Genomic DNA, 16,584 nt, shown 5'->3' with positions numbered 1-16,584 from the left:
TTAAAAATGTTAAATAAAGACTTTGGTATAAGCTACCACTTTAATACCCACCCGTCTTCTAATCATTTTAATCATACTCATTTGATTTACAATAAATTATTCAGTAAAAGAATGGCACCAAAATAAAAAAATAAGATTAGACACAAGAAGATATTAAAAACAACTGTTTTAAATTAAAACTAATATTTGTCTCATTGTTGATTTTCTTAGATTGTTGTGTTACTGGTTTTCAATTACTGCATCCCTACATTATATTTTATACAATTTATTAAAACTCCTATTGTATTAAAAAACCCTTTACAGGTAATAAAGTAATCTAGCAAGTATAAAATATGTTGAAGTACATTATGGCTCCTTAAAGCCTATACATATTACACATAAAATAGCATAAAAATTAAAAAAAAAATTGTTATCAGTGTTTAAATCCTTAAAACAAGATCAATCCTTCCAAAAATTGAGCAACTCAGAAAACTTATGTATTGACTCACTGATTAATATCTCAAATTTCTGGGCACTGAATAGCTATTAAAAACTAGCATGCTAATGTGGGTTAACACATAACTAATACGCTCATCTTTTTCTGTAGATATAAAACGGGCGGACAGCAATTTCTTTGTGGGTGAGAAATACTACACTCATATTACGTGTTTCCTGACATTCAACTTGTGCGCTTGTATAGGAAGCTGGCTGGCGACATTCGGGTCTTGGGTGAGTATAAGTAAAAATCAGAGTCAGTGATTACGGTTTGTTTAGTGTATAAAAACAGGTTTTACCATAGTTCTTTAGGTGTAAATATGTCTAGCAAGTATATTTGTCTGCTTATGCGTTCTGGTGATTTTTTTTATAAGGATGGTACAGATATAATTATAGTTTTATGTAGAATTATGTTTGACTACAGAAACTCTATAAATAGTGTAATTAACTAAACACCAAATTAATGTTCAATAGACAATTATCAGCAAAGTAAAATTTATTTTAATTTTAATAAATGTATAGGATAATGTTTTGTACAGTCATGTTCAACATATAACTTATTTAAGAAAACAAAGTGTGCTGATAGCAATTCAGTCGACTTTAACTTTTACAAGAGGGCCTCAGGATTAAGAAAATCAAAAATGTTTATCTCTTCTTATGCTAAAGGGTGGGCATCTCTCCTAGATCAGAGTTAGGAGGATATAAGAATGATAATAGGGATGTTGACAGGACGTGGCCCCCTTAGAAAACACCTCTTGAAGATGGGCCTGTCCTGCCATATCTACAATTCGGAAAAGATTCCTAGGGCATATCTCCTCAGCCCCAAGGACATCAGAGAACATGAGCCCTCAAATCTGATCGGCTTCTGTAAACGTTTCAGATTCTGAGGACACAAATATAAGTTAGGGAGGCGCAAAGGTCCTTTTAAGACTAAGTGCGGGGTCAGTCGTCTTTCCCTCAGGAAAAAAATTACCTTTACTTTTCAATTCAGTAATCTTAGCATACACAATATTTTGTGATACTAAAATCTGCCAAGACGTGTGAATCTGATTAGAGAAATAGTTCTCTAGAATGGTACCATATTTAAACTGCTCTGGTCATTTCGATGTGCCCTGTAATCAAGAAAAGTGATTACAATAGACAGTAATAACAGTTTTAAAATTGTTCCGTTATTAAATAATTATTGAATTTGAACTCAAGTGGTACCAACTGTAGACTCCAGTGTAACAGGTAATTTGTTCCGCAGCCTAGTTCACGATGGGTGGTGGTGCCGGTGGTCCTCAGGGTTCTGTTCATCCCGATATTCCTGATATGCAACTACCAGCCCCTGAAGATGGTACGGTTGTTCCCCATCCTTATTGTCAACGACTGGGTTTATTGGTCCATTGCGGTGGTCTTTGCTCTCTCCAGTGGTTACTTCAGTTCTGTCTGCATGATGTACTGCCCCAGGTAAGAGTCACCACCAAGTGCATGCACAGGGTGTCTCACGAAGAGGTTTAATTGTTTGATTTGGTTTTATATCACTTGCCCATTTATGCACCGGACATTTTCAAACCCTACACAATTAATAAAGTAGATTTTAAAAATATTCTGTCAAAATTAAAGCTCCTTAACAATTGTAGAAAACCAAAAAGGTGGCATTTTGAAAAACTATACTTTAAAAAACAGTATTTTTGGTTTTGTAAAATTATTTATTGTCATATTCTAGAGCAATAAAGCATTTCAATCAGAAAATTAGAACATAACCTATTAAAAAACCTACAATCTTCCAACAAGATGGTGCTCCTCATCATTTCGCAAATCCTGTCAAGTGATTACTAAATGACATGCTTCATGGCTGTTGGATCGGTCCTGGAAGTGATTTTATAGATTGGTCACTCTGATCCCCAGATTTAACTGTGTGTGATATCTCTGTATGGGGTCACTTAAAGGAACAAGTTTATATTCGTAGCTTCAATAATGATGAGGAATTAAAACAATCAATTGAAGAGGAACTTCTCCGGATACCGCAGAATTTCTTTGTAAGAGCTTACGATTCATTTGTTAAGCGCTGTTATCAGTGTGTCGCTGTGGATGGATTACAGTTTGAATAATTGTGGACTATAATTTTAAGTTTTTTAATAGGCTATGTTCTAATTTTCTGATTGAAATGCTTTATTTCTCTAGAATATGACAATAAATAATTTTACAAAACCAAAAATACTGTTTTTAGAGTATAGTTTTTCAAAATGCCACCATTTTGTTTCAACAATTGCTAGAAAGCTGAAATTTTCACAAAATATTTTTAAAACCTATTTAATGAATTTTGTCTAGTTTGAAAAGGTTTGGTGCATAAATGGGCAAGTAATATAAAATCAAATGTGTAAATTTCTTTGTGGGACACACGGTATACCAACTGCACATCATCGGCTATTCACTTGGTTTTGAAATTCCTATAAATCAATTTAGATGAAGTTAAAATCAGACTTAATTGAAATGTATTCTATATGACAACATAAATAAACCGGATTCAGGCTATAAAAACACATTATTTTGAATTGAACACAATTTTAGCTTGTGGAAGGTGTTGAATTTGTGTGGTGCCACGTTGTTGGATGCCAATTTGTAAGTGTCAATTGGTCACATGTTGGTGAAGCCAATTTGTAAATTATGAATTGTGGGATCTTGTTGAATATTAATTTGAAATGGTGAGAACTGGTCAATGTCCAATTTCGTTAAGTAGAAAATTTTATTTAACATTTGATAACAATTCTCTACATAATTTAACACGAATGTTAATATTTTCCACTGTGATGTAAATTAATTTGTTTCACTTTGACACTGGCAAAAGTCCAGTTGAATTCTAAATGTACTTATTCAGCTTGAAGTTCGTGTGTAAAATTTGTCTAATCAATTAGAGTTTAATCACTTATGTTAATATACTCACCTCAACAATACTGCTAATATTATTTAAATATTAAATCCTCTATCAAAATTTGTTCTTTATATTTAATGACTGTTCCATTCTTCTTTGGATCAATTTTGAGGGGTCTTTTCTAGTATGTCCCCGCATTCTCTATTTTAATTTCTATAAGTTAGATTACGTTACTAGAGCTACAAATGTAATTCCTAAAGGTAATTGAGGTTAGGTTAAGCTAGGTTTTTGACAATAATTAGTTCGTAGGGCAGTAGTCCAGGTACTACTTCTAGTATAAACTCGTCTTATCTTATCAGTGATAAATGAATGACGCTTATCTTTTGCCTGTAATGAAACCTGTATTAGTTATGTCTGAGTTTTTTGTGTGTAAGCAGGCATGTTTTTTCTTGTTCAATAAAGCGTGGTGAGTTGATCTGGGCTTGGACTTTGCAAGCTCGAGTTAATTTTTTTTCCTAAAAGAGCAAGCAACACAAAGCGCTGCACAGCGGATTCTGTAAACCACGAATTGCTTTTGTAATTGTTATGATTAGATTATTTGAATTTACTCTAATATAGAGTTATTTGATCTTTTATTCTTAAATTTACTTTAACGCTTACAAGTGGTTGGACGTCACTTTGCCGCGAACATCCACCGGTTTGAAGTTTGCTTATTGCCAATCTGTCACAACTGTTTTCTTCACTAAATTTGCTAATATAATTCCAATATCTTTCCACCTGGATTTTCGATTGGGAAACCAAGTTATATTATCAATTTTTACATTACAGAAATAAACAGACTATAAATTTGCAATGAAAATGGGAAAGTACTAAAATATTTAATTAGCAGTCATTTAATTAATTGTTTTTAACCATTTTAAATGTTATACAATGCCATATTATTTGATTAAGTATCGAAATTCACTATTTTGCCCACTACTAGTTACGACCTTAAGGTAGTATTGACATTCTGATATCCAATTAAATTACAGAAATCCATTCGGGTGTTGCTGAATTAAGGGTCTTCCATTATTTATGCTTAAGTTTTGGACCACAAGTAAAAAAAACTAATAATTTATCAAATGTTGTCTATTTTCTAAGACTTTAAAAGTTCTTTATGCTTAGTTCCAGGTTATAAGTATACAGCGATGATTCATCACATGTTATCAATATTTTCAAGAATTTAGAGCTCTTTTTGTACAGTTTCAAAATATCAACTCAACTTTCACGTTCCTCTCATTTTCATGAAAGATTGTTAGGTACCATTTTTGAAGTTCCTCATTCTAAGTTCAAGATGGAAGAAAGTTCTAATGTCAAAATTAAAATCCAAAGCAATGACAGTTTTTATGACATTTATGGGATCTTTTATGTGTATTGCGCACCTAAGTCAACTAGTGAATATTGACTGATCTTAAAATTTTATCCACGCCCTGTGGACGAGTAAGAACAAAACCACCTGAGTCATAGAAAAATAAGTTTTGGTTCCTTTTTGGCTAAGCATGGCATCACTGTGTTACAGCCCTGCTCATCAGACTCCTTGCAACTTTTTTTTATTTTCAAAAGTGAAATTTACACTGAAAGGAAGAAATTTCATACAGTTGAAGTCGTAAAAATAAACACGGTGGAAACTGTCTGTGATTATGCTCTCAGAGGGGATGATGTTAAAATTTATGAAAACGTGAATGTTACAGCCCTATTTCAGTTATTTTTTCAAGTTATCTTTAACATATTACAAATTAAGGACTTATAACTTCTCCTTTTCTTCACCAGTGTCTCTTTGCTTCTGTTACATTCCCCAAGTTACCAAAGACAACTGTTAGTCTTAGCAAGTAGGTTGTTTATTTACTTCCTGTACAGTTTTGTTTTTTGCATGGTATACGTTGTAGTTTGGGAGAAACTGGAATTCAATTGTGTTGCAGGATGGTTAAACCGGAACACGCATCAATCGCGGGGATGTTTGGTGCTGCTTCGCTCATCACAGGCATCTTCAGTGGCATCATGTTTTCGGCTGTGATGCCTTGGTTTGTGTCCACCGTTTCCTGGTCTTGGCTCGAGTCCCTCGGTCAACTGTAGATGACTAGTACGGTGACAATACCGGTAGCTTCAACTAAGAAAATATGTTTCTCAATCCAAAACCTGAACGCATTTATAGATCTCTTTTATTTGCTTGACGAATTTTAAATGATGGTAAACATTTCATTCCTGCATAAAAAAACCGGCCAGTACAGTACAGAAACTGAGTTAACTGGCTTTCCGCTCGTGAAATGAACTCTCGGTTCATTACTAGAGAAAAAGTAAAATTAACACTTAAAATTTCATACTTAAATACACAATGCAAGTGGAGGAATTTTTACTGTGTTAACCCAAATAAAATTGCCTGGAGAGGAGATGTATGGATATTTCTAGTACAGTCTCCACCGTACCGTACCTGTCGCACCTTGTAGCTATAAATAGGGCATATCTTCCTTAAGTCACTCGTTTCGATAGATTGTCACCGCACATTGTGGCTTATAGTAGGTAGAAGATTTGCAGTTAATCTCGACATTCAAAATGTTAATCTTATTGAGTTGATTTATCATTAATAAATATTTAGTTAGTAGTATTTATATTACACATGATTTATATTACTGTGACTAAGTGTGTATTGTTTTTAAAAACCAATACATTTGAAATTAAATTAAAGTAATGCATACTATGTTTTATGTAAAAAGTTCATTGAACACATTGTTTTCTTTTATTATTTAACATTTTTATGAAGTAATTGATTTTATTGACTACTGTAGATTTTAATTTATTTCTAGATGACTTAATTTAGAGTTCTCGGAAAAACAATTGAGTCACTTAAAAAAAATGTGTATGTGTTTTGTAAAGTATGAATTTAGTAATATATTCATAATTTAACTTACATGTCAAATTTAGTAGAAATCAAACTATGAATTGGTTATTTGCAAATTTAAGCAAACTTAAAATTAATCCTACATAATTATTGAATAAAATTTATTAAAGACAGTTTATGACATTTTGTGAAATGTGCAATTAATTGGTTATGTATAAGTTGTACAAAATGTAACCAAATCTATAGAGCTCTTTAAAAAAAGTTAGATCCATCTCATAAAAAACTGATTTTATGTAAAATGATCCTTAAAAATAAAACAGTTTGAAAATATAAAAAATCTTGTGGTATTCATAGATTTACATGCAAAATTTGAATTCATTAATGTGATGGCTAAGCTTTTATGTTTACTTATATACCTATATAGATACATTAACTTGGTGTTTTTTTCATAACAATTTTTTTATTTGCGGGCTATATAGCGCACACATTGTTAATAAAGCCGATAAAGAATTGTTTGCGTGAAATATTCTCATCTTCCATATCATTTATAGAGAGAACATTAAAAAACTAACGAGGATTAATACAAAATCGTATACTGCAAATAATAATTATATCTTTTGCAAAATTTGTATCTACCGTTTTAAAAGTCCGTATAGTAGAGGAAGGGAATTAAGTTTTTTAAATAATAGTTTTCATTTCACCATATTTAGAAACACCTTGTGCCTACCTTACTGTGTTACACCTTAAAATGTGTATCTAAAAAATTTCAAATCAGTAGTTTTAAATATACGTTTGTGTGACAAAGAATAAAGAAAACTGCTTCCCTGAAAAGTCACCCACCGATAGTAGGATAGTAGAATTGTTTGAAGGTGAAGGAGAAAAGGGTGATGTAAAAGTGACTCATCTTTTTTTCCATGTCCTCTTCTTTTCTGTTTCTCTCCTAATTACATTTCAAGATGTGTGGCTTAGAGTTATTTATTTATTTATTTACATATGTACATTTGTATATAAACATTGTGAGTTATGGATTATTATAAAAAAAATGGGTTACAAATTGTCAGAGTATCGAGTCTCTGTGGTTAGTAATAATAAAATAAAGTTTACAAAAGTCAAGATAGAACTAAAATAGCAATAATTTGTCTAAGATAACAGTTTTCATATTTAAGGTAAATGTACATAATAAATAAGAAAGTCGTATATTGCTCTGTATAACTTTGTTAATTTGTCTGCAAAAATGTCATCATTATATAAATAAACAGCAAACATTTGACTAATTTAAGGTTCAATATAATATTTTACTGTTTCGGTTTTAGTTGGGAGTTGTTTTAACCCTTCCCATGTCGTAGACGGATATATCAGAACGGCAGACTTTGACCAAAACGCCAAATACAGTTATATCCGATATTATAGATTGTCTCTTGGAGAGTTTTTTAGTTCACAAAAGGCATGAAATTGAAATTTATTTGAAATAAACAGTTTTGTTAATAGATCTTTTTTATTTTTACTAATAACTATGGTAATTTAAGTAAAATGCTGTTTTATATTTATTTGCTTTTGCGTTTTATAATTTAGTTATAATAAAAATTAGCTTTGAACTTAAAGAAATATTTTTTTACTTGTCTTGGCGTTATAAGAAAATTTAAGAGATTTATTAGTGGCGTGTGAAGGGTTAAGATGTGTAGTCTGTTAATTGTAATTTAATGTTTTATTTCTTGTTTTAATGTAGATTTACTGAAAGAGCCATCACAGTTCCTAATACAGGTGTCTAAAAATACCCGTCGTTGTTATTGACAATAATTTTGTATAATTTATAATTACTTAAAACCACAAGTTGCGTACGGATGTATAATTTAAATCCTATTTATTAAACATTAGAATTGTAACTAAAGTATATCAAAACACCATTAGTAACTGTTAACTTGCGCATACTAGTAAATAATGTAACATACAAGTGCATTGTATTTGTTTAACACTTGTACACACCCATTGTGAACTGTGCTTACTGTTCGATTTGTTCAATGTGTTTTGATTGAGCCTTAACCTGGTGAAGTTTTAAGAACCAAGAAGAACTAGAGAGATCAGTGCAGCCACTTGTGACCTTGGATGATAAAGAAATTAGACAAAACAGACTTCCTGTGGGTTTTTTGTCAATACGCTAAGATGTGTAAAAGAAACGTAATACGAGTGTGGTTTACAAAATAAACATATATTAGTATTAAAAACAAAATAGGAGTACTCCACACCATATGTCGCCTAACAGGTTTCACTTACTTCAAGTCTACACTGTACTGAGTGAATTTTCAATTTTTTTTTTCTGTGGTTTTCTCGTTGCCATCATGATTATTAATTAGAAATGTTTACGAAAACTCAGCCAAACCCCATGGAGTAACATGCAGTGAGGACTATATTGGCTCGGGCGAGAGAGTGAAGATCAATCGCAGGTATAATTGTCTGCATTTCATTGCCTCGTAAAACCAATGCCTGCAAACAATTAGTTTTCTAGCTTCCTTCGAACCCTGAACTAGATTACTCGTGGGTAATCGCAGATCTACTGTTCTTCACATGTGTTCACCAGTTTGAGGATTAATTAATTCGTTCATGAAGCAACGGTTGCCACAGCTATTAAGAAGGCATACTGGTGAGCTGTTCGCTGCGTGTTGGAGGTTCACATCATGAGACTTAAGTTTAGAACCTTGTTTTAAATAGGAACACGTCTCAAATCCAAAAATTTTCCTTCAGGAAAATCTGTAATTAATATAAATTATGAATCTTTATTTTGGTTCTCTTAGGACAAGAAGCTTAGAAATTGCACTTAGTTCTAAAATGACCAAGTTATAAACCAGCCAGAAGTGAACCCTCCCGGGGGTATTACGAATAATTAATATTAACAGAAAATGTATAGTTAACAATTAATAAACATTAACCCTTTGACTGGTGGGTTTATTCTCAGTAAGAGTGTCCTAAAAAGTGATTTTTTATTTTAAATTTTCAATTAAAAAAAAAATATTTTTTAGGCGATCGGTTTACTGCAGTACGAAAACCACTCAATTAAACGTTTTTTAAAATTATTTATACAGAAATTAATCTAATTATGCACAAAAGTTATTATAATTACCAAATATGAGAATAAAATAAAATATTCAGCATTTTCTCGATACTAAGGTCAGGTTAGGTACAAGTTAGTAACAGTACACGTCTCCTCAGAAATCTTTGATGGTAAAAAAGGTGCGAAAACAGTCGGACACACAAAACGGAACTTCGGAATCCCGGCACTGCTGCTTGCCGACATTGGTCTATCTGCACACGTGGCATGCTCTCTTCGGCTTGTCCTTCTTATCCAAATGGATATGGGATGGTGGTGGGAAAATGCCGAGCAGTAAGTCTCAGAGGAGCATCTTAGCCAAAAATTTGTCTGTAAGTCTTTCTTGTGCCGTATTACGTAATCAGTAATCACACAAACAGCCATGTTTATTTACTCACAGTAAACACAACCAGTAACGGAAAAGTGAGGTATTCACTATAAAAATAGAGAATCAGCTGATTACTTGGAACAACTGATTGAATACCGTCATGTGGCCTGAATACCCTCAATTGGGTCTGAAAAAAAATAAATAAAAGAGCAGCTTCGCTCTAGTGGGAACAATGAAAACTACTTGAAACTGTTTCTTATTTTTTCCATCATATTGTATTCGTATTCAAGCGAGAGATTATTCATCACGAAACATTATTATGAAAACTGTTTAGCGTCATAGCGCTTCCCGGACAACTATTGGGATTACTGCAGGAGGCATGTAGGGCGCTCCCGAATCCTTTACGGGATTACTAGTTAAAAGGTTAAGACAGTTAAATGCAAGTTCTAGAAGCGAAATCTGTTTGGATTTGAGACAAGTGTCTTGTTTAAAATTCAGTTTTAAACTTTAAACTTGTGTAAGTCTCCAAAGCACAGTTACGGCTGCAAGTGTACATTCTTAAATAGAGCTGAGTTCAGTGTCACCATTTTTTATTTTCCAAAGTAATTCTGTAGAGTAGTCTTTAGTAAATAAGAGTAAAGTTGGAACGTGTTGATGTAGAATAGTTAAGTGGTGGGGGAACTGTTTCCTCTCTAACTAAGGAGCAAGTAGTCGGTTAAGCTTTGCAGTTGTTAAATAGTGCAGCACTTACAATACTTGTGCCTCAACATTAGCCTGCTAGTCTTAACTCTCTTCTATTTAAAAAACTTATGACAGCTTTTTACATTTCTGGGTGTTTACACATTTTAGTTGCAACTCTTGCAGTTTGAAATGTGTAATCGATGATAGTATCAAGTCAGGGGTAAAATAACTCATCTATCACGAACACTAGTAAACTAGATCAAGCTGTTTGTGTGTTACTAAACAAGCATAAACACTATTTTAATGAGTGTTATCGTGCTATTAATAAATTACCTCAATTGATTTTTATTGCGATAGGATTATGTGAGATTTGTATATTAATAATAATTAGTTACAACAGAACATAAATTGTTATTAATTTTGCACGATTTACTCCTTGGAATAGAGCAAAATTTTTACCTTTTCTAGAACCCATTTCAAAATTACCAGAATTTTAGGAGTTAATCAATAGAAACATGATAAATAATTCCAAAAATGGTGCAAACTTTCTTGAATTATATGAAAAATATTAGATTTGTACTATTTGCAACCATAAATGGTCTTCAGTCAGTTCAATCAACATTACAAATACCAGAAATAAAATTTTTCAGACCATCAACATGATTTTTTTAGAAGAAAAATAACCCACTAGTTTAAAAAAGAAAGTATTTGTTAGAGATGTTTTTATATTATACATGAACATGTAAAATTGGATCATAATGAAACAAGCCACATCGGAGTTTCAGTTGCATTTTACGTAAAATTAAAATTCAACCTGTTATTTATAACATTTGAAAAACAATTTTTATGAATATGGTATTTGTGCTAATAACTTGTTAGACTATAAATTGTAACTTGTTTCAGTGGTTTTTAGTAAATGTTTGTAATTTATTTGAGCTAAAAATAAAATTATTAAAAAATTAAGAAAGGTTTCTTCATATTCACTCACTACAATTGTAAGCCAAGTTTGAATTTATCAGACAAGTGAATAAAGATCGAAGCGTGAACAGATCAAATCCACACAACATAAAACATATATATCTTTGGTTAGGAAGGGGGGAGGAAGGTATTAGTAAGATCCAGTTCTCTAGCGCAGTGTTGCTAATATTTACCATGCAAAATTGTGAGCCTGTACGGTTAAGAATTTATTATTAAATATATCATGTATAATGTTTGAGTTTTCATTAGTGTAAACATCTTGGGAACATTACATTTTTAAATATATATTTTGTATATTAATATCATGTACATTGTAGAAGCTCATTTCTTCTTGGAATTCTTTAATTAATTTTAAAAACAAACACTCTAAAATACAATTTTTATTTATGCGAAGTAATTTGTTCTCAAAGAAAACATCAGATCCACAACTGGGTTTTTGGGTTTACACAAAAATAAAAATTGTATTATTGGAGCGTTTGTTTTCAAAATTAATTAACATCATATATGTAAAGATGAATTTGTAGCAGTCAGTGTATTTTCTAAGATCTACCAGTAAAATTATTTACCCACCAATATTTAACTAAAAATATTTTATGCAATGCTTGGACTTTTTTTTAAGATAGGTATGTTAACATTTCAAAATACTAACCTGTAACATAAGTGTCTGCGTGTTTTCTAAGAGCTAATATTTTTTGTGGCTGTTGTGTTTGTAAAAAAGTTTATGGTTGTGGAGGCAAAATATTTGTTGGACTTTCATGTCTGGGTATATAATTCAGCTAATTATTATAATTCAGACTTGACGTTGAAACTGTTATTGAACCAACTGAGTAGTATTTAGTGTTTTATATATATTTTATACCAACTTCCTTTTTAATTTGTGTGCAAAGTAACTGAAAAACTGTTATTGTTGGTTGAGTGTTGTTTAAAATGAACCACAATGTTATAAAGTTGAAATGAAAGAATGCATACATAGTTGTACGAAAAAGACAAGAATGTTTTCAAACTTTTTTTGTTAAATTTTTAGTGGAAATTCATAATATTAAACCAAATCTTGTATTGAAATCAACCTTGTACCCAGTGTTAAGAAGATATTTTTTAAGGTAGCTTCTTTATAGTTTTAATTTTTTAATTGCAGCAACAGATCAATTTGCAGCAGTTAAATTACTTTAATATGTTTCCCCAAAATATTAATAAAATACAAAGGTCTATTTATGATATGGAATCATCCAAAGTTTCTGCTTTATATAAACTGTTAAATTAATGAGCATGGAACCAAACCTTTGGGAGACTGTAAATAGGCTCTGTTACTTGTTTTAAACTTTTTTCTGAATCCAAAATTACATATTTGAAATATTAACTCACTTCACGTGACCTAGAAATTAAGGTAGAATAAAAAGTAGTCCAGATATTTATGTTCAGTCCTAGTGAGATTAGTGTGAAAATGGTGCAGATCTCTCAGTTTTCTTTGAAAAGTTCATGAAGCAAACGGAGAGTTCACAGTTATCGGATCTTTTCTTATCAATGACTACTGTTTTCATAATGCATGGCAGGTAACTAATTTTGTTTTTAAAATTTTGTCATATCTTTAAAATTCTCTATTTTTGGCCCATATAATCTTCAATCTAATATCTATTTATCGTTACTGAAAAAAAGTTTACGACTATGAAGATTTGGTAATCAGATACAGTAGTGTGAAATGTATAAACTGTTATTTTTATGGCAGTTGTTAATTAATTAATTAAGAAGAAACGAAAAAAAAACTTGGTGTGTAAATAAATAGTTGGAAATATACATACAGGAATTCTTGAACATCCAACAAAGATTAATATTTTAACCAAATTTTAATTCATAACTTAATTCTTGTAATGAACAAATCCTTTTTACTACCTATCTCTCTGTTTAGATGTGTTGTAATATTAAATCGGCAATGAATCAAGATGCTTCATGGTATTTCTAAGTTAGAAAATACGACTTTAATTTAAGCTTACCTTTAGTTTCTAATATATACATACATTTTCAACGTTGAAAGTAAGCACTATTTTAGAACAGTATTCAATTTTATTTTGTGTTCTATTCAGATTTGCCAGACGAATTTATCTACAAACATAAATTAAGGTAATATATTGTTTCGGTTTGGGAATAAATTAACGACTAGTCGACCGTGATGTGTGTGAGAAAGGTATTTACAGGTTTTATAATTTTAGTAAACGCGCCAGTTTTAAGTGCCTGTATATCAGTTCCAGTAGTTAGTTAGGTTGAGATTAGACCATTCCTTCCATTTGAATATCGTAGCTTTGATTTTGATACGTGAAAGTAGTTGCAGAATAACGACTGTCCTAAATATATTGTAAGACAGTTTCTTGTATTATTTGTACACTTTTATCGTTTGTAAGTCTTTTAACAGTCCCAACTGTTCACATTGATCTTATTAAATGATAACAGTAAGATCGGATTTATAATAAAAAGAGCTTTAACCTCGTGGACTGTCAATCATGGCAATACAATTCGGATTAAATCCAGTTTACGTTCAAGATACAGGAATGCTATAGTTTGGTATTAGTAAGTCATGTTTTAAAGACTTAGCAATTTTTATAAATATGGATATTATCATAATGTAGACTGTGTATTATTTATAACAGAATGACGGTGAATAATCTGGCGTAGAACCACGATAAACTTGTAGTTGCGCTTGACCTTCTTGACAATCTCACATGGAACTTAGTATGGAAGCCATAAGTCAAACTTAACTTGAGACTCTGTCACTTAAAGTTAGATCTTCACTTATAATGCATTTATATTATATTATAAAATGCTTCTCGGTTTTGTATCCGTTTATAGATATTAAGCGTTAATAAAATATGTTTAATTAATTTGTATGATAAACCGCTATGTACGGATATAATAACACAATAAGTATACAACACTTGATTGTTATACAGTACGAGTATACAATATAGTTTGTTTACTAGTCAAACGCCAATGTTATTTTTATGAGACTTTGGTTTTTAAGGGTATCTTCAAGTTCAAATGTTTTTTTTCTTCTGGTCAGTGAAGCATTTATTGCATATTTATTGTAACATCATTAGTTTATATTCAACTTTTATACCAAAATAAAATAATGTACTTTATTTTTTAAAAGTTTGTAAATAAATTTGTTGAATAAAATGGTCTTCATTCATGTCACAACCTCTTGAATGTATGTTTGTATAATGTATGTACATTTATCTGTACATACATGTACAGATAGTGGTCGATTTCAAATTTTGATTGTGTTGAGCTTGCCCTTTGCCAATTCTTTGAGAGTTGACAAAAAAATTCTGGATGCCAATGGCTTCTTAAGAAGTCTTAACTTCTAGGTAGATAATAACATGATCTCCACATGTTTTATAGCTCAGCTTAAAATACATCATGATACTTGTCAATAATTTACATTATTCATTATTTCTATAGGTAGACCGTTTACAAAAAGACCCTGGGTGATTTGAGTTTACGCAGGGTGGGGTAAATACCCCTCCGACGCTGTGATGCCGCCCTCTCCCAGTATCCCCACCACTGCTCGGCATTTACTCTTATCGGATCATCTGATTGATCCGGCTTAGTCGGTCTCGTTCACTGCTGCGGTTCGTTCATTTGAACCGGTCAGTACAGAGTTACTGAGCCTTCCCGCTAGAGCGTGTTATACCAGTCATTGTGTTGACCAAACAAAATGAACAAAAGAATGACTGAGTGAACGAAAGGATCCGCTTGTAAAAAAGTGTTTGAATAGAGGAAGAAACAGCACATCATACAGTGAATGGATGGATATATAACAATACATGTATTGTTTCAGGAATCTAGTAAATGTAAATAGATCTATTAAAACTGATAAAAAATGTAATTATAAGTTACCAGATACATTACTAAATATTTTAAATGTTAAAACTTATAATCAATGGACTTAGTTGATTGATATACCTTTATTTATCTATCTACCTTTATTTATATACCTTTATTGATTGATATAAATATTTCTAAAGTAAGATTATTTCCTTACAAATGTTTAAATAAATTACTAAAAATTAAACAGACACATTGCTCATTTGTAAATAGTTTATTTTTATAAATAACAAGATATTTTATATCCAACCGATTAACTTCCCACTACTTTTCATAATACCCAGACTCCCTACTCCACCTGTTGAGTTATATGATTATGGTTTTATTCTCAATCGGTTAGCAGTGAACGAAAGGAATGACTGAACAATTTTGGGAATGACAACAATAAACAGTTAGTTCCATATGATGTTAAGCTATTTTTCATGGATAAGGGTTTTAAAATGAACTTAATTATAAATATTATAAGTTTTAACAATCATAAAAAATAATATATCTGATCTGGAAAAATATCAAATTTATTCAGTTGGCAGGAAAACGTGAACAAAACGTTCGAGATGAACGGGTCTTTTGAAACACTCTGATCCGATCACTTGTTCACTTGACTGACCCGTTTGAATTGAATGGGTAAAGACCGAACGACACATCTCTATTGGCCACTGCCACTGCAAGGCTAAACTCACAACAATATGCACGCTCCATGGATACGTCTATGGCTATATTAATCTGTTCAATTATTTTATGCTTAGACTGCGACACTTGTATAGGCCTACACACCAAAATACGATATAGTTATAGGACAGGATGTAGCTGTGGATGTAATGTAGTGTAAACAAAATGATCCACACAGCTGATAAACAGATACAAGAAGGTGCTGGTCCCACTCCCCACCACAACCCCCCGGCGGTGGGGTGCCCTTCCTGCGCAGTACTGCTCAGAGATTTGCTTCTGCGCAGGTTTCTTTGCGAGCAGTTTATCTATAGGTCAGTATATTAATCCTTAAAGTGTGTCCATATGATATATCCGTACCAGGAATCGTACTAACAGGAATATCTATTGTCTTATCTTAGTTTATTGTGTACATTAAAATTCACGAAAGTGGTGCGAATGTTTAGGAATTTGAAAATGTCTTGATGTATGACCTTCGGGAAGCAAATTGGATTGCTTCGCACCAAAAATAGATCAATAACCAGTCCTATGCTCTAGTCACCATTCCGTCTGACGATACGTGGCGCAGTATGTAGATATATCAGTACAACTCGCCTACATCTACGTGTAAAACACAGCTACAAGTACCAGTGGATAAAAAACGTTTACTTCTACTTCCAAGAAATAGAAAATAAATTTAACTTTGGCAATAACGGAATTCTTAAGAACTCTAATGCACGCTAACTTAACACAGTTTTCCAAAAGCACTTGAAGTGCTAAGGCTGTGTCAA

At 31.8% G+C, this 16,584-nt stretch overlaps 1 protein-coding gene across 1 annotated transcript in view; it reads left to right on the top strand.

The window, feature by feature from the left end:
- Positions 1–7,602, top strand: part of LOC124359017 (equilibrative nucleoside transporter 1) — a 94,502-nt gene extending 86,900 nt beyond the window's left edge. Inside the window, exons 10-12 of the mRNA XM_046811356.1 lie at positions 587–708; positions 1,721–1,923; positions 5,287–7,602. Coding sequence (XP_046667312.1) covers positions 587–708; positions 1,721–1,923; positions 5,287–5,440 — 479 coding nt within the window. The 3' untranslated portion in view covers positions 5,441–7,602. The remainder of the gene's footprint in view (positions 1–586; positions 709–1,720; positions 1,924–5,286) is intronic.
- The last annotated feature ends 8,982 nt before the right edge of the window (positions 7,603–16,584 follow it).

This window comes from Homalodisca vitripennis, chromosome 4 (genome assembly GCF_021130785.1).
Source record: "Homalodisca vitripennis isolate AUS2020 chromosome 4, UT_GWSS_2.1, whole genome shotgun sequence".
Taxonomy (NCBI): Eukaryota; Metazoa; Arthropoda; class Insecta; order Hemiptera; family Cicadellidae; genus Homalodisca; species Homalodisca vitripennis.
This window is presented reverse-complemented; position numbering and strand designations above follow the sequence as displayed.